The following is a 25,724-nucleotide window of genomic DNA, read 5'->3' as shown; positions in this document are numbered from 1 at the left end:
CTCTCTGTTGTTCTCCATATGTATGTAGAGCATCAAAATACCCAGCACATCAGAAACATGGTAAAATTACACCGGCTTGTCCATGTGGACACTACATAGACTTGATCACTGCCCTGCACTGTTCTACCTATTCCGTACTTCTTGTAATACTGTAGGAGCAGATAGACTGCTTATCTGGGACAGCCAGATGACATGGGCACCCATAGGGCCTTCTCAGGCAGAGGAATTAGTAGGCAGGCCACTAATGAGCGTATGTGTCCTTTAAAAATTGGAATGTATGTACTTATTTTCAATTATATATTTGTTTTTGGGGGTTTTGTGGTGAGGGAGAGTGTCCACTTTCCTGCAGCAATTTGCACCGTCTGAACATAACTTATTGGGCCTGATTCAGGTTTGTAAGCACAGCAGAAAAGCACACAACTGGGCAAAACCATGTTGCACTGCAGCTGGGGCAGATGTAACATGTGCAGAGAGAGTTAGATTTGGATGGGTTGTATTGTTTCTGTGCAGGGTAAATACTGTCTGCTTTATTTTTACACTTCAATTTAGATTTCAGTTTAAACACACCCCACCCAAATCTAACTCTCTCTGCACATGTTATATCTGCCCCACCTGCAGTGCGGCTTAGTTTTGTCCAGTTGTGCGCTTTTTTTGCTTTGCTTAACATCCTGAATCAGGCCCCTTAAGCGCTATTACTTTCTGAAAGCTTTTACTTAGAAAGTAGCACTCAGTGGCTGGAACCTGTCACTTCCGTCATAGTGTGTAATTGGCCCAAGCCTTTCATTTAGTTTTTTAAATACAACAAAGAGCCACTGCTCTGATTCAGTACTGTGCTGGAGGGGGGGTGGAGTGTAGCTCATCACTGTCTAGTTGTGTCTCACACAATCCACCAGAGTTTTGCTCGTTAGATTTTTTTTTTTAACATGATTCTAAACAGTGCGATCCCTGTGGTTTCCGGCAGCCGTGCTTCAGACAGAATAGAGAGGTGCGTGCTGTGCTGGGAACTCTTGCTGTGTGTTCAGCTAATTAGCTCTACCTGATAGTCTGCAAAGAGCAAGCATTTTCTGTGCTGCCTGCTTTGCCGTGGGTGCGTTTTATATTAGGTTTGTTCTTTACTAACCTTTTCCTGTTGGTGAGGAAGTTTACTTTCTTGTTCATAGAACATTTTGTTGACTCTTTTTGTATGTGTAGCATTGTCCGCTGTGCCACTGGCTCCGCTGCCCGACGTCCCACCAAAGGCTGAAATAAGTGATGTGCCTGATGGTCTTCCAGTCAACACGGGGAACCCGCAGCAGGTGGACAACCAAAGAAATGAATGGGAGCAAGTAGATAACCAAAGAAATGAGTGGCAGACAGGTAACTTGAAATAAATGGAAAAGCTTGCTATTGTTTTATGTTGGAAGAGTCTGCAATGAATGTATCAATGTAAACCTTTGCTCAAATCACGATAAGTAGCCCCGCTTAGAGTGCCACGGACTTTGCAACATAGCCGCGCCAAGCATCCTGCCAGAAGCTTTTGCCCACAATATGTGTCTTAAGGTGCATACACACTCGCCGAGAAAATGAACGACATTGTTCAATTTCACCCTTCCTAAGCGATGGTTTTCACTTTCTCGGCAAGTGTGTATGCCGGCGAGCGATGCGCGACCCTCTCTATCGGCTGTGCATACAGCTCAATTTGGACTGTCGTCCAAGAGCTGCATACATGGCCCGGCCGCGGCGTGACATCACTGAGCGATATGGTCGTCATATCGCTGAGTGTGTATGCACTGCCGCCACCCGCCCTATCCCGGGAGGGGAAACACTAGGCGATGTCGCTCATAGAGCACGTGGCCTAGTGTGTACCCACCTTAAGTCGCATCGTTAATGCGACAGAATTACAATGATAAGATATATAACTACTGCTGCTGGCATATTACTACTTCTGTCTGTGACTGTGCTGCTAATCTGGCTGCAATAGACAAGACTTCTGATGTGAGCGACCACGCCATGCCACGCGCCGTGCATCATTATTCTTAAAGTTTAAAACAATTCCTTTGTTGCAAAAGTAGTAATGGAGAGCGCCTGGTGCACTGTGAACGACATGGTATGGGGTTATGTGAATGAATACGAATATTTATAAATACATTAAGGGACAATACAAGGATTTATCAAATGATTTGTTTACCAAAAAAACACTACATAGGACACGAGGACACCCCCTGAGGTTAGAAGAAAAAAAATTCCATACTCAACGGAGAAAAGGCTTCTTCACAGTAAGAGCAGTAAGGATTTGGAATTCTCTGCCAGAGAAGGTAGTAATGGTGGACTGAATCAATAAGTTTTAAAAATGGATTAGATAAATTCCTAGCGGAAAAAAATATCCAGGGATACCGTATTTAATTAACATAAAAAATTATAATATAGGATGAACTCTATGGACATTTTGTCTTTTTTCAACCTCAACAACTATGTGAAGCACGGAAATCGCCACCTACTGCGGAGCGCCTCGCTCTATATGGCGCCAGAGAAATGAAGACACCTCTGTGTTGTACAAACATTTTCCAGCTCTTAACCTATTAGAATGTATAATAAGCACCATCAGCAGTGAGGGCACTGGAACACCTCAAATACAAAGGAGCAGGGCCGTGAGAGCAATGCAACCGGTGCCGCTGCTCTGGGCACAACGCCAGGGGGACACTGCAGCTGCTGCCCCTGCGGCACCTGTGCCCAGCTCGGAGAACACCATGAGATGCATCTGTCACTCTTAAGGACCAGCTTGATGTCCTGAAGATGCGTCTGGTGACAGTGAAGAGGGGACAAGTTATAATAGATAAAAATAATTAGAAGAAAGAAAAAAAGATAAGGGGGAAGAGGAGAGGCGCCTTAAGATGTTTTTAAGAGAGGATAGAATGGTGCGGAACCAGGTTTTCTTCATAGTATTCTCATATTGCTACACAGAAAATAAAACTTATGATGGACAAGCGCTGAAGGTACACCTACCTTTTACTGGAAGCTAATCTACTTACCGAGTAATTATTCCACACTGCACTGGCTTTACGTGATTGCAGCCTGCGGGCACACACTAAGCCAATCTCCTTGCACCCACCTGTTTTATACAGTTCTCCGGAAGCTCAGCGGCTCGACAGTATCTGGCAGCACTATAACATTATGACATGAGATAGCGTGAGCTCTTTTGGGGAAGGTTTGTGTATGTACAGCAGCAGCAGCGTCCTCCTACCTGGGTCAGATTGTCATTTTTTCATCCGGTTTACCGAAAAAGCAGAGACTTGGGAATTTTACATTTTGTGAAGTTCCGACATTATATATTCATTTGTTTTAAAGCATTCCAAGTCCCCTACAAACATACACCACAAGATGTGCGCAGGTCTTGGCATCTACGTATGGCATATTCTGCATGACAGCCTATGTCGCTGTGTGTTAATGTGTCTGCCCGATTTTGATTTAGTTACGAGGACTCGCACAGATGGGTTATGTCCTTGCTAATGAGCATCCTTGTGATGCCCCCCCCCCACCAGTTCTTGTGACGATATCGAGACTCGAGGAGAAATCTTTTCTTACAACGCTCGTTTGCAAATGGAAAAGGAGTGCCAGCGCTTACCCAAGCTAAATATTACTTAAGTAGGAACATTAGACTTTGCACTAAACTCCTGGCTGGGGTCAGGCGCAGGACAGCCAGTCACTCTGGGCCATCTAGCCTTGTCAAATCGTCTTACTAATGCAACTAAGACCGTATTACTGTCATGCTAGAAAGCTGAAAAGATCTAGATGTCAGGGTAGTTAAGATTCCACGGAAGACTGGTTCCGAACTGGTGCTTATAACCGGTGTCCAGTTACGCCCTCTCCTAATTAAACCAGACAAGACTTTATAGCTGCCAAATGTATAAATAATGTCTGTGATTGCATTGTATTGATACGCTCCTGTGATAACAATGACGACTTGTCAGGTGGCGAATTCCCCCCGAGGAGGGGGTAACGCAGCTGTTTGAAGACGATCACTTAAATTGCATCGCCGTACTCTTCTTTTTCTCAGCCTTCCAGAGTCAATTTCCAGACACATCAATTGTATCAATTACAGAAATATGAAAAGGTTTCCATTTCTTGAAATGCCGTTGATGGTACGTGGCTGTGCACATAAAGGGGAAATGTATCCTGGTATCTGTATATCGCGTACACCTGCGGTTACGCAGCTGAGAATACTCGTCACTTCCAGAAAGTGGGAAAACTAGTGTACATGAGTAAATGAAGTGGAAAAATAATAAAAATAGAAAAATAATTGCATCTGGTTGTTGTGGATTGTCCCATAACATAGTAACATAGTATCTGAGGTTGAAAAAAGACAATTGTCCATCGAGTTCAACCTATTTGTGGTCTCCTATGCATGATGATTTGACTAAAATTTCTGACTGATGTTGATGTCAGCCGTTACATTTTATCCCTATTTATAGTAACTATAATGCATGACTATGCACCATACCCCTGGATATCCTTATCCATTAGGAATTTATCTAACCCATTCTTAAAGGTGTTGACAGATTCCGCCATTACAACTCCCTCGGGCAGGGAATTCCAAACACGTATTGTCCTTACCGTGAAAAAGCCTTTACGCCGTATTGTGCAGAATCTCCTTTCCTCTAACCTGAGCGAGTGTCCACGAGTCCTCTGTGTTGATCTAACCAAAAACAGGTCCCGCGCAAGCTCTGTGTATTGTCCCCTTATATATTTGTAGATGTTGATCATATCCCCTCTTAGTCTCTGCTTTTCCAATGTAAACATGCCTAGTCTTTCAAGCCTTTCCTTGTATTCCATCGTCTCCATGCCCTTAATTAGTTTGGTCGTCCTCCTCTGTACCTTTTCAAGCTCCAGGATATCCTTTTTGTAGTACGGTGCCCAGAATTGTACACAGTATTCAAGGTGTGGCCTCACTAGTGATTTATATAACGGGAGTATAATACTCTCGTCCCTAGCATCAATACCCCGTTTTATGCATGCTAATATCTTATTAGCCTTCTTTGCTGCAGTCCTACTTTGGGTACTACTGCTTAGCTTGCTATCTATGAGGACACCCAAGTCCTTTTCCAGTACAGAATCCCCTAATTTTACCCCATTTAGTAGGTAGGTGTAATTTATGTTCTTGTTACCACAGTGCATTACCTTACACTTGTCTGTGTTGAAGCGCATTCTCCATTTGGCTGCCCATGCTTCTAATTTAACTAAGTCGTTCTGAAGAGACTCGGCATCCTCCTCTGTATTTATAGCCTTACACAATTTGGTATCATCTGCAAAAATTGACACCATGCTTTCTAGACCTTCTGTTAGGTCGTTAATGAAAATATTGAACAATAGCGGTCCTAATACTGAGCCTTGCGGCACACCACTTAGCACTTCAGTCCAAGTTGAAAAAGATCCATTAACCACAACGCGCTGCTTCCTATTATCTAACCAGTTTTTGACCCAAGTGCATATTGTGCTTCCTAGCCCTGATTCTTGTAGCTTGTAGATAAGTCTCATGTGTGGTACAGTATCGAACGCTTTGGCAAAGTCTAAAAAGATTACATCCACGTCTTTACCCTGATCTAGGTTTGCGCTTACTGTTTCATAAAAGCCAAGTAAGTTGGTTTGACAGGATCTGTCCTTCATAGACCCATGTTGATTCCTTTTTAATGACCTTATTGGTTTCAAGGAACTTCTGAATACTATCTCTTAGAATACCTTCCAATACTTTCCCCACTATAGATGTAAGACTAACTGGTCTATAATTACCTGGTTCAGCTTTACTTCCATAGGCGTGCGCAGGACATTTTATTAGGGGGTGCACGATTAGAAGGGCGTGTTTAGCACCACCTATTGGGCATGTCTAACACCACCTAATGGGCGTGTCTACCACCACATATTGGCACTCAATGCAAACGAAATAATATAGAGAATTGATGCACATATATATATATATATATATATATATATATATATATATATAATCATCTGTTTAATATATGTTAAATTTGTATATTTTATTACCATACATTATATCCTAATCTCTCGAAATATATATTGATATTGAATTTGAACTTGTCCTCCTCCAAGAGGAACGCTGTATTCTGTGGCGTTGGCAAATGATGAGGAGAGAGAGAGCGTGGGTGGGAGCATGAGCGGGCATGCACACGGCTTGACATCATCACGGCACATCCCACAGGTTAGAGGAACTGGGAGTAGGATTACATCAGTGATGCTGCACCATACAAATGAATGACAGCCAGACTGAGTGGATGGGGGTGGCGGGCGCAATGGGCGGGAGGGCAGAAATGAGCACACCCGGCGATAGCCGATACTGCAGCAGCAGCAGGTGTGCGTGAGGGGGTGACAGATATTAGGGGGTGCCTGTGCGCACCAGGCACCCCCCCTGCGCACGCCTATGTTTACTTCCCTTTTTGAATATAGGCACTACTTCCGCTATACGCCAGTCTTTAGGAACCATACCTGATATAACTGAATCCTTAAAGATCAAAGATAGCGGTTTTGCCAGTTCAGAGTGAAGCTCCATTAGAACCCTTGGATGAATACCATCGGGCCCTGGTGATTTATTAATCTTTAAATGTTTTAATCGGTCACAGACTACTTCCTCGCTTAAATAAGTACCTATCAGTGTGATATTCTCATTATTGAGATTGTGCGTTAGTCCCTGAATTGGGTCCTCACGAGTGAATACTGTTGAAAAAAACTCATTTAGTGTGTCCGCTATGTCATTATCATTTTTGCTTAAGACTCCCAACTTGTCTTTTAAAGGGCCTATACTCTCCTTCTTTAATCTCTTGCTATTAATGTATTTAAAGATTTTTTGGGGATTCGCTTTGCTTTCCTTTGCTACTAGTTTTTCAGTTTCTACTTTAGCCGCTCTTATTTCCTTTTTGCAAATTTTGTTACATTCCTTATAGTGCTGAAATGACTCCGCTTCCCCGTCAGATTTGTATTTTTTAAATGCTCGCCTTTTCTTGCCCATAAGTTCCTTAATCTTTTTGTTAAGCCACATCGGTTTATGATTTTTATTCTTTTTTTTTGCTGCTCATAGGAATAAATTTGTGTATTTTTAGCTAGCAGGAATTTTAGTACCTCCCATTTCTCCGTAGTATTTTTTTCCTAAAAACAAACCTTCCCATTCAATATCCCTGAAAAATACCCTCATCTTTTCAAAATTTGCTTTGCTAAAATTTAAAGTCCTAGTTGAGCCAGTATAGGGCTGTTTATAGAAACTGATATTGAATGTGACCATATTGTGGTCGCTGTTTCCTATGGGTTCCCCTACTATAATACCTGATACCAAATCCCCATTGTTTGTTAATACCAGGTCTAAGATTGCATTGTACCTAGTTGGTTCCTCAATTAGTTGGACTAAGTAGTTATCATTAAGTGTGTTTAAAAACATATTGCCCCTAGCAGTATCACATGAATCGTTTTTCCAGTTTATCTCTGGATAGTTAAAATCTCCCATCACTACTATGTCTCCTACTCCTGCTGCTCTTTCAATTTGATTTAGTAACAATTCATCATCGGATGCGTTGATACCAGGCGGCCTATAGCATACACCCAATACTAACTTTTTTATTCCTTTTTCCCCGCATGCAATTTCTACCCATAATGTCTCGACAGTGTCTACAGTCCCCTCCTGAATATCTTCCCATATATTAGGTTTTAAAAACGGCTTTACGTAAAGACACACCCCTCCACCCTTTTTATTTAGTCTGTCTCTCTCCTAAACAGTGTATAGCCCTCTAGATTGACTGTCCAATCATGAGATTCATCCCACCAAGTTTCAGTAATGCCTATAATATCATACTGTTTGCTTGCTGCAAGTATTTCTAGTTCACCCTTTTTACCAGTAATGCTTCTGGCGTTTACATACATACAACTAAGATAAGTATTTTCCCTTGCGTTAGGGACCTCTTTCACCTTATGTAGCAAGGATGACCTGTAATCGTCATTGGTTAGTGCTTTGGTAAAATCCCTTTTAGTACCCATGTTAGTAACCTTACCGCCTGCTCTTACCCTCCCCCCAACTTCTCCCCCATTTCGTTTACTACCGCCATCCCCACTATTCTCACTGCATGACCCGTAGTTTCTAGCTAACCCCTCCCCCCAGGCTCCTAGTTTAAAATCTCCTCCAACCTTCTAACCATCCTTCCCCCAGCACCGCTGCCCCCTCCTCAGTCAGGTGCAATCCGTCACGACAAAAGAGATGGCGCCTGACTGAGAAGTCCGCCCGGTGTTCCAGGAACACAAACCGCTCTTTCCTGCACCAATCCCTAAGCCACACATTTACCTCCCTAATCTCCCTCTGCCTCCCTGGACTAGCGCGTGGCATGGGTAATAATTCCGAGAATATTACCTTAGATGTCCTTGCCTTCAGTTTCTTTCCTAAGTCCCTATAGTCTTTCTTAAGGACATCCCACCTTCCGCTAACTTTGTCATTGGTGCCAACGTGCACCAAGACCGCCGGGTCTTTGCCAGCCCCTCCCAACAATCTATCTACCCGGTCCACGATGTGCCGTACCCGAGCACCCGGGAGACAACAGACTGTACGGCGATCACTGTCCCGGTAGCAGATTGCCCTATCTGCCTTCCTGATGATAGAATCCCCTACCACCACCATCTGACTAGGTACCTCTCTATCTTTTATCCCAACCGCGCCAGAGGGACCGCACCTCTGGATCCTAGAGGGAGCAGTCTCCTCCGGCACCGTCATTTCTTCACTATCATCCTCCGATTCCTCGTCCAATCGGGCAAATTTGTTGGGGTTTGATAGTTCGGAGATGTCGTGCCTCCCCCTCATAAGGTTTTATACGTTGTGCGTTGTATAACGGGATGCGTGCAGCATTCCGGCGGTCAGGAGACCGGAGCCGGAATCCTGACACCACTTGGAGACCAGCACCTGGTCCTGACAGCCAACATCCAGAAGGTGAGTATTGGGGTTCAGGGCTAGGATTATTATTATTACCAGTTATTTATACAGCGCACACATATTCCGCAGCGCTGTACAGAGAATATTTGGCCATTCACATCGGGATTAGGCCTTAGTGGTGGTTAGGGTTAGGAAATAGGGGATCTGGTCTGAAGATCGACAGTGTCTAGGTCGATGCAAGAATAAGGTAAGTATTACCCAAAGGTATTCGGGCGCTGTGAGGCGAGATGCTTGGCTAAGCAGCAGCCTATGTTTAGAGGGAAGTCACTCCCTGTGCGGTATACTAAAAAGAAAGAAGGCTGCGCTGCCAGAGGAAAGGCCAATATCAATCACTAAGTGTGTAAATTTTAAGAACAATTTATTAAAAAACAATAACTCATTAAAAAAAACAGTATTCTGTGCAAGATAGTATGCCAAATGCATAAAGGTGAGGTTTTACCCAGGTGTTGGTTCAGGACATGTGTTTTGTATTCTGTAGGATCCGTTCCAAATTTTACCCTTAAATAGTAGAAATGTCCAGTTAGAATCCAATGTGGAAAGTCCCTTTTAGATGATATTTAGAGAGTCCATTATAGGTTCCATATGCCGCTAGAGGGTTAATTGCAATGTCCCATGAAATGGTGAGTACCTCATGCAGTGCGGAGATTGGATGGTGCCTCTCTGGGACTCCTCTGGATAGCTGGTGAACAATGAGGGCTGGTTCGGGTCCAAATCAAAGTTGTCCTGTTCCAAAAGATGAATAGCTGACGCGTTTCGCTGCATCAACCTTGCAGCTTTTTCAAAGGTGTACTGTGGTGTCTGGGTTTGGGCTTTATATACTCTAGACAAAATGGTGGCTTAATTGGCACCTGGATGCACATTTCCTGTTTCTCGACAATGTTTAGGTCGACCACTATAGGTCGACAGGGTCAGAAGGTCGACATGTTCTAGGTTGACAGGTCAAAAGGTCGACATGAGTTTAAAAAACAAAACAAAACTTTTTTAAAAACTTTTTCATACTTAACGATCCACGTGGACTACGATTGGAACGGTAATCTGTGCCGAGCAAAGCGTCAGCGGACCGAGGCACCTTGCCTGAAGCATAGTGAGCGAAGCGAGCCATGCGAGGGGACATGGTGCACTAATTGGGGTTCCCAGTCACTCTACGATGAAAATGACATTAAAAAACCCCATAAAAAAACTCATGTCGACCTTTTGACCTGTCGACCTAGAACATGTCAACCTTCTGACCATGTCGACCTAGTGACTGTCGACCTATAGTGGTCGACCTAAACATTGTCGGCCTAGACACTGTTGATCTAATGATCCACACCCAGGAAATAGGAAGTGGGGGGGGTAGGGTGGTTAGCCGTAGCCGCCACGCCCCAAGGGTTAGCCATACCCTACACCCCTGGAGGGTTAGCCATAGCCGCCCCTCGAGGGTTAGAGTAGGGGAGGGGGGGGGGGGGTTTTAGAAATACTTACCCCCTCCAATGATGGGATCTTCAGTGTCTGGATGCTGCACTCGGTCATGTGACCTCAGGCGTCCCGACCACCGTGGTGTCCTATGTATTCCGTATCCACATGGGTTGCAAATGTGTCCTTACAAAGCTTTGCTGAGATTGCACCAAAGTACCCTCTGTCTTGCGCTACGGAGATGGATACAGTGGCACCCCATGTTATTGGCCGTTCGTAGTCTACGAGTTCTCTCAAATGATTCTAGTTTGTCTATACTAAATAGTCAAGAAAATTTGTGAATTATTTAAATAAAAAAGCTAAAATTAGCAAACCAATAACAGAATATTAGCAGTAAAGTAGCAGTAAGTCCCCAAAAATGGGAAAGAACATTAAGACTAGTCCATGTCTCCGTCATTCCATGATACAATTACATTGTGAGTCTTATGTATTTACCGCAGCGGTGACTACATCATTTTCTTTGCTACTTTTTTTCTATTGTGCTTAAACGTTTCCTATTTTTATGTGAAATTTCACAATTGAAATTGCTGTAATAAGTATAGAGCAGCAGTGTTGGCAGTGCAAAATCTTAAGGCGTTATGGTGTCATTAGCAGAGTGTGCTGTTTCGCGCAACCCTATTGACTGTGGACCTCATTCTGATGCACAAAGTACCAGTGTTTGATACTTTGGGGGTCATTCCGACCCGATCGCTCGCTGCAGTTTGTCGCAGCTCAGTGATCGGGTCGGAACTGCGCATGCGCCGGCGTTGCAGTGCGCTGGTGTATTGCAGCCATCGTTGCCTAGCGATCGCCTCTGAGGCGGTCGCTGGGCGTGAGGGGGCTGGATGTTTAGGGGGAGTGGTCCGGCTAGCGCAGGCGTGGCCGGACCGATGGGGGGCGGGCAGCGGTGGCTGCGTGACATCACTCGCAGCCGCTGCGGGCAGGGGAGCGACGAGTAGCTCCCGGCCAGCATGCTAAAGCTGCGCTGGTCGGGAGCTACTCTTGAAGTGCAAAGGCATCGCTGCTGTGCGATGCCTTTGCACTTCTGCGAGGGGGCCGGCACTGACATGCGGGGCGGACTAGCCCTGTGCTGGGCGTCACCCCGCATGTCAGTGTGAATAACCGTAGCTGTGTTAAATTTAGCACAGCTACGATCAACTCGGAATGACCCCCTTTGGGCATACTCTGGACCCATTCTGTGCATGCACAAAAAGGGTCCTGCGATAAAATGATGCAGGGATGGCATCAGACTGTCAGTGATTGACAGTCTGTCGTTGTTTGGGTCACCCCGAGTCCCCTGGTTCCATCCTACTGCTACTACTACTACTACTACTCGAGAAAGGATAAGTCGCTATGAGAAACTTAAAGCGTTTTGTATCTTGTAGCTCCCATACAGGTTCTAGTCCTACAACAGCTGTTCCCTCCTGCTTTTCACTTTGTGACCATTGGTTCATTTCCAGCTTTTTGTTACATATATTTCTCTGACGTCCTAGTGGATGCTGGGAACTCCGTAAGGACCATGGGGAATATAGACGGGCTCCGCAGGAGACTGGGCACTCTAAAAGAAAGATTAGGTACTATCTGGTGTGCACTGGCTCCTCCCTCTATGCCCCTCCTCCAGACCTCAGTTAGAATCTGTGCCCGGCCAGAGCTGGGTGCTCCTAGTGGGCTCTCCTGAGCATGCTAGAAAGAATTTGTTAGGTTTTTTATTTTCAGTGAGATCTGCTGGCAACAGACTCACTGCTACGTGGGACTGAGGGGAGAGAAGCAAACCTACCTGCGTGCAGCTAGCTTGTGCTTCTTAGGCTACTGGACACCATTAGCTCCAGAGGGTTCGAACACAGGGCCTGACCTCGATCGTCCGTTCCCGGAGCCGCGCCGCTGTCCCCCTTGCAGAGCCAGAAGACAGTAGAAGGAGATGAAATCGGCGGCAGAAGACTCCGGTCTTCATTAAGGTAGCGCACAGCACTGCAGCTGTGCGCCATTGCTCCCACAGCACACCACACACTCCGGTCACTGTAGGGTGCAGGACGCTGGGGGGGGGGGGGGGGGGCGCCCTGGGCAGCAATAAGAATACCTTTTGGCACTAAATACACATAATACAGTCTGGAAAACTGTATATGTGTAAAAAACCCCGCCATTAAGCTATACAAAACGCGGGAGAAGCCCGCCGCTGAGGGGGCGGGGCCTTCTTCCTCAGCACACCAGCGCCATTTTCTCTTCACAGCTCCGCTGGAAGGATGCTCCCCAGGCTCTCCCCTGCAGTATCCTGTACAAGAAGGGTAAAAAAGAGAGGGGGGGCACATAAATTTAGGCGCAAATAGGATAATAAGCAGCTATTGGGAAAAATCACTCATTATAGTGTAAATCCCTGTGTTATATAGCGCTGTGGAGTGTGCTGGCATACTCTCTCTCTGTCTCCCCAAAGGACTTTGTGGGGTCCTGTCCTCAGTCAGAGCATTCCCTGTGTGTGTGCGGTGTGTCGGTACGGCTGTGTCGACATGTTTGATGAGGAGGGTTACGTGGAGGCGGAGCAGGGGCAGATAAGTGTGGTGTCGCCCCCGACTGGGCCGACACCGGATTGGATGGATATGTGGAAGGTCTTAACAGACAGTGTCAACTCCTTACATAAAAGGTACGATGACGCAGCAGCCTTGGGACAGCCGGGATCTCAGCCCGCGCCTGCCCAGGCGTCTCAGAGGCCATCAGAGGCTCATAAACGCCCGCTAGCTCAGATGGTAGACACAGAGGTCGACACGGAGTCTGACTCCAGTGTAGATGAGGATGAGACAAATGTACAGTCTACAAAAGCCATCCGATGCATGATTACTGCAATGAAAAATGTATTGCACATTTCTGACGTTAACCCGGTTACCACCAAGAGGGGTATTATGTTTGGGGAGAAAAAGCAGCCAGTGACTTTTCCCCCATCTGATTAATTAAATGAATTGTGTGAAGAAGCGTGGAGTTCCCCCGATAAGAAACTAGTGATTTCTAAGAGGTTACTGATGGCGTACCCTTTCCCGCCAACGGACAGGTTACGTTGGGAAATATCCCCCAGGGTGGACAAGGCGCTCACACGCTTATCAAAAAAGGTGGCACTGCCGTCTCAGGATACGGCCGCCCTAAAGGAGCCTGCAGATAGAAAGCAGGAAGCTATCCTGAAGTCTGTGTATACACACTCGGGTACTATACTGAGACCTGCTATTGCTTCAACATGGATGTGTAGTGCTGCAGCAGCATGGTCTGATACCCTGTCAGACAACATTGATTCCCTCGACAGGGATACTATTTTGCTAACCATAGAACATATAAAAGATGTCGTCTTATATATGCAGGATGCACAGAGGGACATTAGCCTGCTGGCATCTAGAATTAATGCAATGTCCATTTCTGCCAGGAGAGTATTATGGACTCGGCAGTGGACAGGTGATGCTGATTCTAAAAAACACATGGAGGTTTTGCCTTATAAGGGTGAGGAATTGTTTGGGGATGGTCTCTCGGACCTTGTATCCACGGCAACAGCTGGGAAGTCAACTTTTTTACCTCAGGTTCCCTCACAGCCTAAGAAAGCACCGTATTATCATGTACAGTCCTTTCGGCCTCAGAAAGGCAAGCGGATCAGAGGCGCATCCTTTCTGGCCAGAGGCAGGGGTAGAGGAAAGAAGCTGCACCAAGCAGCCAGTTCCCAGGAACAAAAATCCTCCCCCGCTTCCACTAAGTCCACCGCATGACGCTGGGGCTCCACAGGCTGAGCCGGGTGCGGTGGGGGCGCGTCTCCGAAACTTCAGCAACCAGTGGGTTCGCTCACAAGTGGATCTCTGGGCTGTACAAATTGTATCTCAGGGATACAAGCTGGAGTTCGAGGCGACTCCCCCTCGCCGTTACCTCAAATCAGCCTTGCCAGCTTCTCCCAGGGAAAGGGAGGTAGTACTGGCGGCAATTCACAAGCTGTACCTCCAGCAGGTGATAATCAAGGTTCCCCTCCTTCAACAGGGACGGGGTTACTATTCCACAATGTTTGTGGTACCGAAACCAGACTGTTCGGTGAGACCCATTCTGAATTTAAAATCCTTGAACACTTATATAAGGAAGTTCAAGTTCAAAATGGAATCGCTCAGGGCGGTTATTGCAAGCCTGGAAGAGGGGGATTTTATGGTGTCGCTGGACATCAAGGATGCTTGCTTGCATGTCCCCATTTACCCACCTCACCAGGAGTACCTCAGGTTTGTGGTACAGGATTGTCATTACCAATTCCAGACGTTGCCGTTTGGTCTGTCCACGGCACCGAGAGTATTTACCAAGGTAATGGCCGAAATGATGATACTCCTTCGGAAGAAGGGAGTTATAATTATCCCGTACTTGGACGATCTCCTTATAAAGGCGAGGTCCAGAGAGCAGTTGTTGGTCAGCGTAGCACTCTCTCGGGAAGTGTTGCAACAGCACGGCTGGATTCTGAATATCCCAAAGTCGCAGCTGATTCCTGCGACGCGTCTGCTTTTCCTGGGCATGATTCTGGACACAGAACAGAAGAAGGTGTTTCTCCCGGTGGAGAAGGCCCAGGAATTGTCATCTCTGGTCAGGGACCTCCTGTGACCAAAACAGGTGTCGGTGCATCACTGCACGCGAGTCCTGGGAAAGATGGTGGCTGCTTACGAAGCAATTCCCTTTGGCAGGTTCCATGCAAGGATCTTTCAGTGGGATCTGTTAGACAAATGGTCCGGATCGCTTCTTCAGATGCATCGGTTGATCACCCTGTCCCCAAAGGCCAGGGTGTCTCTGCTGTGGTGGCTGCAGAGTGCTCATCTTCTCGAGGGCCGCAGATTCGGCATACAAGACTGGGTCCTGGTGACCACGGATGCAAGCCTCCAAGGATGGGGGGCAGTCACTCAGGGAAGGAACTTCCAAGGACATTGGTCAAGTCAGGAGACTTCACTACACATAAATATACTGGAACTAAGGGCCATTTACAACGTCCTGAGTCAAGCAGAGCCCCTGCTTCAAAACCAACCAGTGCTGATTGAGTCAGACAACATCACGGCGGTCGCCCATGTAAACCGCCAGGGCGGCACAAGAAGCAGGATGGCGATGGCAGAAGCCACAAGGATTCTTTGATGGGCGGAGAATCACGTGCTAGCACTGTCAGCAGTGTTCATTCCGGGAGTGGACAACTGGGAAGCAGACTTCCTCAGCAGGCACGACCTCCACCCGGGAGAGTGGGGACTTCATCAAGAAGTCTTCACACAGATTGTAAATCGTTGGGAACTGCCACAGGTGGACATGATGGCGTCCCGCCTCAACAAAAAGCTAAAAAAATATTGCGCCAGGTCACGGGACCTCAGGCAATAGCTGTGGACGCACTAGTGACACTGTGGGTGTACCAGTCGGTTTATGTGTTCCCTCCTCTTCCTCTCATACCCAAGGTACTGAGGATAGTAAGAAAGAGAGGAGTAAGAACTATACTCATTGTTCCGGATTGGCCAAGAAGAACTTGGTACCCAGAACTACAAGAAATGATCTCAGAGGACCCATGGCCTCTGCCTCTCAGACAGGACCTGTTACAGCAGGGGCCCTGTCTGTTCCAAGACTTACCGCGGCTGCGTTTGACGGCATGGCGGTTGAACGCCGGATCCTAACGGAAAAGGGCATTCCGGATGAAGTTATTCCTATGCTGATAAAGGCTAGAAAGACGTGACGGCAAAACATTATCACCGTATATGGCGAAAATATGTTGCTTGGTGTGAGGCCAGGAAGGCCCCTACAGAGGAATTCCAGCTGGGTCGATTCCTGCACTTCCTACAGTCAGGAGTGACTATGGGCCTAAAATTAGGATCCATAAAGGTCCAGATTTCGGCCCTATCTATTTTCTTTCAAAAAGAACTGGCTTCACTGCCTGAAGTTCAGACGTTTGTTAAGGGAGTGCTGCATATTCAGCCCCCTTTTGTGCCTCCAGTGGCACCTTGGGATCTTAACGTTGTGTTGGATTTCCTGAAATCACACTGGTTTGAGCCACTTAAGACCGTGGAGCTAAAGTATCTCACGTGGAAGGTGGTCATGCTGTTGGCCTTGGCTTCAGCTAGGCGTGTGTCAGAATTGGCGGCTTTGTCATGTAAAAGCCCCTATCTGATCTTCCATATGGACAGGGCAGAATTGAGGACTCGTCCCCAATTTCTCCCAAAGGTGGTATCAGCGTTTCATTTGAACCAACCTATTGTAGTGCCTGCGGCTACTCGGGACTTGGAGGCTTCCAAGTTGCTGGACGTAGTCAGGGCTTTGAAAATCTATGTAGCCAGGACGGCTGGAGTCAGGAAAACTGACTCTCTGTTTATCCTGCATGCACCCAACAAACTGGGTGCTCCGGCTTCAAAGCAAACTATTGCGCGCTGGATCTGTAACACGATTCAGCAAGCTCATTCTGCGGCAGGGTTACCGCATCCTAAATCAGTAAAAGCCCATTCCACAAGGAAGGTGGGCTCTTCTTGGGCGGTTGCCCGAGGGGTCTCGGCATTGCAGCTTTGCCGAGCAGCTACTTGGTCGGGTTCAAACACTTTTGCGAAGTTCTACAAGTTTGATACCCTGGCTGAGGAGGACCTTGTATTTGCTCATTCGGTGCTGCAGAGTCATCCGCACTCTCCCGCCCGTTTGGGAGCTTTGGTATAATCCCCATGGTCCTTATGGAGTTCCCAGCATCCACTAGGACGTCAGAGAAAATAAGAATTTACTCACCGGTAATTCTATTTCTCGTAGTCCGTAGTGGATGCTGGGCGCCCGTCCCAAGTGCGGACTCTCTGCAATACATTTATATAGTTATTGCTTAACTAAAGGGTTATTGTTATGAGCCATCTGTTACTGAGGCTCAGTTGTTGTTCATACTGTTAACTGGGTATGGTTATCACAAGTTGTACAGTGTGATTGGTGTGGCTGGTATGAGTCTTACCCTGGATTCCAAATCCTTTCCTTGTTGTGTCAGCTCTTCCGGGCACAGTTTCCTTAACTGAGGTCTGGAGGAGGGGCATAGAGGGAGGAGCCAGTGCACACCAGATAGTACCTTTTCTTTCTTTTAGAGTGCCCAGTCTCCTGCGGAGCCCGTCCTTACGGAGTTCCCAGCATCCACTACGGACTACGAGAAATAGAATTACCGGTGAGTAAATTCTTATTTTTTTACTTTTACTTTTTTTTTTTTTTTGCAGACTTGTTACCTTTAAGTATGTACAGTATGAGAGAGATTTTTTTAGTGGTTATGATGGATAATGTTTGTTAGACAAGTTGTGTTTGGGGTCAGACCACCTTTCTTTATTTTTCTCTTACGTCCTAGAGGATGCTGGGGACTCCAAAAGGACCATGGGGTATAGACGGGATCCGCAGGAGCTTGGGCACACAAAAAGACTTAAGACTGGGTGTGAACTGGCTCCTCCCTCTATGCCCCTCCTCCAGACCTCAGTTAGACTTTGTGCCCAGGAGTGACTGGATGCACACTAGGGGAGCTCTACTGAGTTTCTCTAGAAAAGACTTTTGTTAGGTTTTTTATTTTCAGGGAGCCCTGCTGGCTACAGGCTCCCTGCAGCGTGGGAGTGAGGGGAGAGAAGCAGGACCTACTTCTGTGAGTTTCAAGGCTCTGCTTCTTGGCTACTGGACACCATTAGCTCCAGAGGGTTCGATCACTTGGTGCGCCTAGCTGCTTGTTCCCGGAGCCACGCCGTCAATCCCCTCACAGAAGCCAGAAGTCAGAAGTCGGGTGAGTATGAGAAGATCAGAAGACTTCAGGACGGCAGAAGACTTCAGTAACGGAAGGTACAGCACAGCGGTGAAGCTGTGCTCCATGCTCCCACACACATCACCAACGGTATTCACTGGGTGCAGGGCGCTGGGGGGGGCGCCCTGGGCAGCATGTTACTGGAGTTTCTTTTAGGGCGGCAGAATGATGGTGTACAGACCCCCGCCGGCATCTTTTACAATATGAAATTGGCGGGCCGAAGCGCGCCGGGAAGGGGGCGGAGCTTCGACCCGCAGCTCACGGGCGCCATTTTCCCTGCTGCACGCAGCTGAGGGATAGACGCTGGTCGGACCTCCACGCTTTCCAAGTAACGGGGGGCTTGTTCTGAGGGGGGCCGCAGTGTTGGTGCTTAATAGTGGTGTAGGCAGCGCTGGGTACATATATCGTTTTTTGCGATATATGGGCGCTGGGGTGTGAGCTGGCATACTCCCTCTGTGTCCTCTATCTGGGCTTTTTTGGTAGGCCTGTCACCTAGCAGGGACCTTCTGTGTGTTGTGGTGTGTCGGTACTGCGTGTCGGCATGTCTGAGGCGGAAGCTTATTCACCGGAGGAGGTTATTAGGGGAGTGGATGCAGGGCTAGAATCGGGACTGTCGACGCAGCCGACACCTGATTTGCTAGCATTGCTCAGTACATTAAACGCGAATGTAACTTCCTTATCAAAGAGGTTAGATAAGTCTGAGGCGCAGACTCAGGTGTGGAAAAAGTCCATGGAAGAGGCTTTGTCTCAGGTACAAACCCCATCTGGGTCGCAAAAGCGGCCATTTAATCAGGTGGTAGATACTGATACCGACACGGACTCTGATTCCGATGTCGATTTCACTGAGGCAGCGTTACATCCACGTTTGGTTAAGAGTATTCAGTAAATTATTGTGGCTATAAAAGATGTCTTACACATTTCTGATGAACCTGTGGTTCAGGAAACAAGGATTTGCTTGTTCAAGGAAAAGAAACCTGAGGTGAAATTTCCCCCCCCCTCATGAAATGAATACTCTTTGTGAAAAGGCTTTGGAGTCGCCGGATAAGAAATGGCAGATTCCCAAGATAATTTACATGGCGTATCCTTTCCCCTCTGATGACAGGGAAAAATGGGAGGCATCTCCAACTGTTGACAAAGCTTTATCTCGTTTGTCTAAGAAAGTGGCACTTCCGTCTCCCGACACGGCAGCTCTCAAGGATCCGGCGGATCGCAAGCTGGAGACGTCTCTGAAGTCCATTTTCGCTAATTCGGGTGCATTACTCAGACCCGCTGTGGCGTCGTTATGGGTGAGTAGTGCTATTGCTAAATGGGCTGAGAATTTAGCTAATGGTATGGATACTCTTGATAAAGATAATGTCCTTCTAACTCTTGGTTATATTAAGGACGCTGCAGATTACATAAAAGATGCGGCGAGGGACGTCTGTCTCTTGGGTTCAAGAACCAGTGCCATGTCGATATCAGCCAGAAGGGCCCTGTGGATCCATCAATGGAACGCTGATGCTGACTTCAAGAGGGCTATGGAAGCGCTACCCTTCATAGGTACTGTCTTGTTTGGGGACGGCTTGGCTGACCTGGTCTCGACCGCGACTGCGGGTAAGTCCTCTTTTCTTCCTTATGTTCCCACACAACAGAAGAAGGCACCACATCAGCAAATGCTTCAAAAGGTAGAGGAAGGGGAAGGAACCCTTATGCAGGTTCGGGCGCCCAGGACCAAAAGTCCTCCCCTGCTGCTACCAAGTCCACCGCATGACGCTGGGGCTTCCCTGGGGGAGTCCGAACCGGTGGGGGGCCGTCTACAAAATTTCAGTCAGGTCTGGATTCAATCAGGCCTGGATCCTTGGGTACTAGAGATCGTGTCTCGGGGATACAAACTGGAGTTTCAGGAGTTGCCCCCTCACCGGTTCTTCATTTCGGCGTTACCAGTAGTTCTGCCGGACAGGGAGGTGGTGTTAGCAGCAATTCAAAAACTGTGTCTACAGAGGTTCATTATTCCCGTTCCCTCTTCGCAGCGGGGGGAGGGGTTTTACTCGAGCCTCTTTGATGTGCCGAAACCGGACTGTTCGGTCAGACCAATTCTAAATCTAAAATCCCTCAATCCATACTTGAAAGTTTTCAAGTTCAAGATGGAATCCCTTCGAGCTGTGATCTCCAGCCTAGAAGGGGGGGATTTTATGGCGTCAGTCGACATAAAGGATGCCTACTTACATGTCCCGATATATCCTCCGCATCAAGCTTTCCTCAGGTTTGCAATACAGGATGCTCATTACCAATTTCAGACGTTGCCGTTTGGGCTTTCCACGGCTCCGAGGATTTTCACCAAGGTCATGGCGGAAATGATGGTTCTTCTTCTCAAACAGGGGGTTTCAATTATCCCGTACTTGGCCGATCTCCTGATAAAGGCGAGGTCCAAGGAACGATTGCTGAGAAGTATGGAGTTGTCTCTATTGCTTCTGCGACAACACGGATGGGTTCTCAATTTGCAGAAATCCCAGTTGACTCCGACCACTCGGCTTACGTTTCTGGGCATGGTTCTGGACACGGAGTTACAGAGGGTATTCCTTCCAGAAGAAAAGGCTCTGGAATTGCAGACGATGGTCAGAGAACGTCTGAAGCCGTCGAGTGTGTCGATACATCATTGTACTCGGGTTCTGGGGAAGATGGTTGCAGCGTACGAAGCCATTCCATACGGCAGATTTCATGCCCGCGTGTTTCAGTGGGACTTGCTGAGCAAATGGTCCGGGTCTCATCTACACATTCACCGTAAAATAAGTTTATCTCCCAGAGCCAGAATTTCTCTCCTGTGGTGGCTACAAGCTCATCACCTCCTGGGAGGACGCCGATTCGGTATCCAGGAGTGGGTACTTCTGACAACAGATGCAAGTCTCCGGGGCTGGGGTGCAATCACCCAAGGAAGAAATTTCCAGGGAAAATGGTCGATCCAGGAAGCTTGTCTCCACATAAATGTTCTAGAGTTAAGAGCCATTTACAACGGCCTGCTCCAAGCAGGAAGTCTTCTTCAGGGTCGACCGGTCCTGGTACAGTCAGACAACATCACAGCGGTGGCCCATATAAACCGGCAAGGCGGAACAAGGAGCAGAGCGGCAATGGCGGAAGCCACAAAGATACTTCGCTGGGCGGAACAACACGTCAGCGCACTGTCAGCAGTTTTCCTACCGGGGATGGACAACTGGGAAGCGGATTTTCTCAGCAGACACGACCTCCATCCGGGAGAGTGGGCTCTGCACCAAGAGGTTTTTGCAGAGGTGACAAGACGCTGGGGAATTCCGTTAATAGACATGATGGCGTCTCGGCTCAACAAGAAGCTCCCGAGGTATTGTTCCAGAGCAAGGGACCCACAAGCCACGGCGGTGGACGCCCTGGTGTCGCCGTGGGTTTTCCAGTCGGTGTATGTGTTCCCTCCTCTGCCTCTCATTCCAAAGGTGCTGGGGATCATTCGTCGAGCAAAGGTTCAGGCGATTCTCGTCATTCCAGACTGGCCAAGAAGGGCCTGGTATCCGGATCTTCAGGACTTACTGGTGGAAGATCCTTGGCCGCTTCCTCTAAGGGAGGATCTGTTGTTACAGGGTCCATGCGTATTTCCGGACTTACCGTGGCTGCGTTTGACGGCATGGAGGTTGAGCGCCAGATCTTACCTCGTAAGGGTATTCCCAGGGAGATCATTCCAACTCTTATTAGGGCTAGGAAAGAGGTTACGGCGAAACACTATCACCGTATCTGGAGGAAGTATGTTTCCTGGTGTGAGGTTAAAAAGGCTCCTGCGGAGGATTTTCACTTGGGTCGTTTTCTCCACTTTTTACAGGCGGGTGTAGATGCAGGCCTGAAATTGGGTTCCATCAAAGTACAAATTTTGGCTTTGTCTATTTTCTTTCATAAAGAGTTAGCTGCCCTCCCAGAGGTTCAGACTTTTGTGAAGGGTGTAATGCATATCAATCCACCGTTTGTACCGCCTGTAGCGCCATGGGACCTTGATGTCGTTTTGCGGTTCCTCATGTCTTCCTGGTTTGAACCTTTGCGGAAGGTTGAGTTGAAGTTTCTCACCTGGAAGGTGGTTATGCTTTTGGCGCTGGCATCTGCCAGGCGAGTATCGGAATTGGCAGCTTTATCTCATAAGAGTCCGTACTTGATTTTTCATTCGGATAGGGCGGAATTGAGGACTCGTCAACAATTTCTGCCAAAGGTGGTTTCGTCGTTTCACATTAACCAACCTATTGTTGTTCCGGTGGCTACGGAAGAAGTGTCGATTCCAAAATCTCTGGATGTTGTAAGAGCGTTAAAAGTTTACGTTTCTAGGACAGCTGTTACTAGGAAAACTGAAGCGTTGTTTGTTTTGTATGCGGCCAACAAGGTTGGTCATCCCGCGTCAAAACAGACTATTGCACGCTGGATTTGTAGTACGATCCAGCAAGCTCATTCTTCGGTGGGGTTGCCGGTGCCGAAGTCGGTTAGAGCCCATTCCACCAGGAAGGTGGGCTCCTCTTGGGCGGCTGCCCGAGGTGTTTTGGCACTACAGCTTTGCCGAGCGGCTACTTGGTCGGGTTCGAACACTTTTGCTAAATTCTATAAGTTTGATACCCTGGCCGATGAGGACCTGGCGTTTGCTCAGTCGGTGCTGCAGAGTCGTCCGCACTCTCCCGCCCGTTCTGGAGCTTTGGTATAATCCCCATTGTCCTTTTGGAGTCCCCAGCATCCTCTAGGACGTAAGAGAAAATAGGATTTTGGTACTCACCATTAAATCCTTTTCTCCTAGTCTGTAGAGGATGCTGGGCGCCCCTCCCAGTGCGGACTATTTCTTGCTTTATATATATTTTCTTACTGGTTAAGTTAGTTAATACACGACTTGTGTATTGGGTTGTTGCAGCTGGTTGCTGGCGTTTTATGCATACTGTTATCTGGTTTGGTGGTGTTCCGGTTGTACGGTATGTTTATGGTGTGGGCTGGTACTTTGGTAGCCCTTAGTTAAAACAAAAATCTTTCCTTGTAATGTCCGTCTCTCCTGGGCACAGTTCCTATAACTGAGGTCTGGAGGAGGGGCATAGAGGGAGGAGCCAGTTCACACCCAGTCTTAAGTCTTTTAGTGTGCCCAAGCTCCTGCGGATCCCGTCTATACCCCATGGTCCTTTTGGAGTCCCCAGCATCCTCTACGGACTAGGAGAAAAGGATTTAACGGTGAGTACCAAAATCCTATTTTTTATTAGTTTATAGCTCCTGTTAATCCGTATCTTTTTGTTTTAATGTAACATTTACAAAACATTAGAATACTGTATAAATTGCAAAATAAGAAATAGCAATGCACACTGGGAACCTAATTTTCCATACATAACAAAACCAAGGGTAAGACGGACAGACCAAGGGAGAGTGGGAGAGGAATGAAGGGTTGATGAGAGGGGACCAAATCTCCACCAGACAAAATCGGCAACATCCACAAAAAAGGGCGTAGTACAGGAATATATGAAACCATCGTAATTAGATTGTTTAAATTCTAGTCCAAGTAACTAGGTTGGGATAAATTCTGAAAATTGGTCCATGGCCGACAGTGTCCCTAAACACGTCTAGACTGATCACTCATTCCTTAACCAAAGGGGAGGAGCAGTTCTCCATTTTACACCGTCGCCAATATGGGGCCTCCCCACTGAAATGGTAACTAAGATCCCATGCCTCCATGACATATCTCCAACATGTATCAAGGAGACCAGGGGACATTTTACCCAAAACTGGGACACCAATACCACCTAGTGATGACCTATCAGAAACACTCTGATAGGAAACATGAAAGAGTGATAAATATTTAACCTATGTTTATCCGTAAGCTGCAATTCCATATCATGGCTCCATGTGGTTGTAAACTTGGGTAGGGAGGGGAAAATGCGATCAGGATTTTATAAATGATTGAGATGGAGTATCTGACGGAGCTAGTGACATAGTGTGAGGAAGGGAATGGAGGCAGCAGGCAGTCACAGGCTGAGAGTTGTATAGTGGGAGGAGCAGGGTGCCCAGCAGCACAGAGTATATCAGGAGATGAGTGATGTGTCAGTGAGGACAGGGCTGCATGTGACAGGGGCAGTGACATGATGTGAGGAGGGGAATGGAGGCAGCAGGAAGCCACAGACTGAGAGTTATATAGTGGAAGGAGCAGGGTCCCCAGCAGCACAGAGTATATCAGGAGATGAGTGATGTGTCAGTGAGGACAGGGCTGCATGTGACAGGGGCAGTGACATGATGTGAGGAGGGGAATGGAGACAGCAGGAAGCCACAGACTGAGAGTTATATAGTGGGTGGAGAGGATCTCCATCAGCACAGAGTAGTGATACCAGTCACACAGGTGCAGAATATATTGTTTAATGCAAAGTATATGAATATACAAACACATGTTATGTTAGGGTTATAAGTAAGAATATTCTCAGGTCCTGTGACACCTGAGAGTGGTAGCTTGAGCTTTGTGGTTTATTGCTTTAAAACCCTCAATGAAGCACTTAACACTTTTACAGTTATTGGTGAAGTTATTAATTACTCTTGTATATAACCCAACCTGTATTATTGGCTAGTTAAGGTTCTGTCCTCTCCAGGAGGAGTATGTCTGGGATGCAACAGATGTTCTATGTAAAATAAATTCTTAAATATCATTTTTTTCCTAGGACCCATATCCCCTGAGGCTGATGCATTGAAGTTGAAGTGGGAGAAAGGTCTCGGTCCTGATTACCTAGTCATGGTATGTACAGAGAGACTAACAAATGTTCCTCACTGGGGGGGATGAATTTCACAGCGTGTTTCTTGTGCAGCTCCAGCAGCAGTAGTCTTTATCTTCCAGGTAGATTTTTAGTTTTTATCTTCAGTGTTTTTAAACGCGACAATGGATACGCTCAGACTTGCTCATTAAAAACAAGTGTGTCCACAAAGCTAACCTGTTGTCCCTGTGTCTCAAATCCCAGGCATTGGGGTGAATTTACTAAGATGGGAGTTCTATTTAACGTGGGATGTTGCCCATAGCAACCAATCACATTACAGGTATTATCTTCTAGAAGGTGCTAGATAAATGAGAAGTAGAATCTGATTGGTTGCTATGGGCAACATCCCATCTTAAATAGAACTCCCATCAGAGTAAATTTACCCCATTGTGTGAATATGAAAATGAAGTTGTAAACTGTATTAGGGTATTTTTGTGTGTTTATGTGTGTATGTATGTGTGTGTGTGTGTGTGTGTGTGTGTGTGTGTGTGTGTATATATATATATATATATATATATATATATATATATATATATTATTATTATATGTGTGTGTATACAGTATATATAATTTAGAATGATCCCTGTGGTTTGATTAGTACATGTCTGCACAGATTAATAGATTACATTTTTATATAGGTCCCCTGCCGATGTGCAGACCCTCGACTGATGCTTCGTAATCTCCCCAGATATCTGGGGACTGCACCTTGGCCAGATTTGTTTTGCTTTTTGTTATATGCCATCATCTGACCCTTTTTCATTAACCTTTATTAAGGTTTCGCCTTGGCCCCCTGATCCACCAGCCTGCGCAGAATCCCGTATTCAAAACTTTTTTTTTTTTT

General features: G+C 46.9%; 1 protein-coding gene across 7 annotated transcripts in view; it reads left to right on the top strand.

The window, feature by feature from the left end:
• The window catches only part of PATJ (PATJ crumbs cell polarity complex component), a 446,647-nt gene that overhangs the window by 96,744 nt on the left and 324,179 nt on the right, over positions 1-25,724 (top strand). For all 7 annotated transcript variants that reach the window (XM_063939224.1, XM_063939227.1, XM_063939228.1 and 4 more), the window contains exons 12-13: positions 1,192-1,356; positions 24,794-24,867. In XM_063939224.1, coding sequence (XP_063795294.1) covers positions 1,192-1,356; positions 24,794-24,867 — 239 coding nt within the window. The remainder of the gene's footprint in view (positions 1-1,191; positions 1,357-24,793; positions 24,868-25,724) is intronic.

Source organism: Pseudophryne corroboree, chromosome 9, assembly GCF_028390025.1.
Source record: "Pseudophryne corroboree isolate aPseCor3 chromosome 9, aPseCor3.hap2, whole genome shotgun sequence".
NCBI lineage: Eukaryota > Metazoa > Chordata > Amphibia > Anura > Myobatrachidae > Pseudophryne > Pseudophryne corroboree.
The sequence above is the reverse complement of the archived record's forward strand: the minus strand, read 5'-3'. Positions and strand labels throughout refer to the sequence as shown.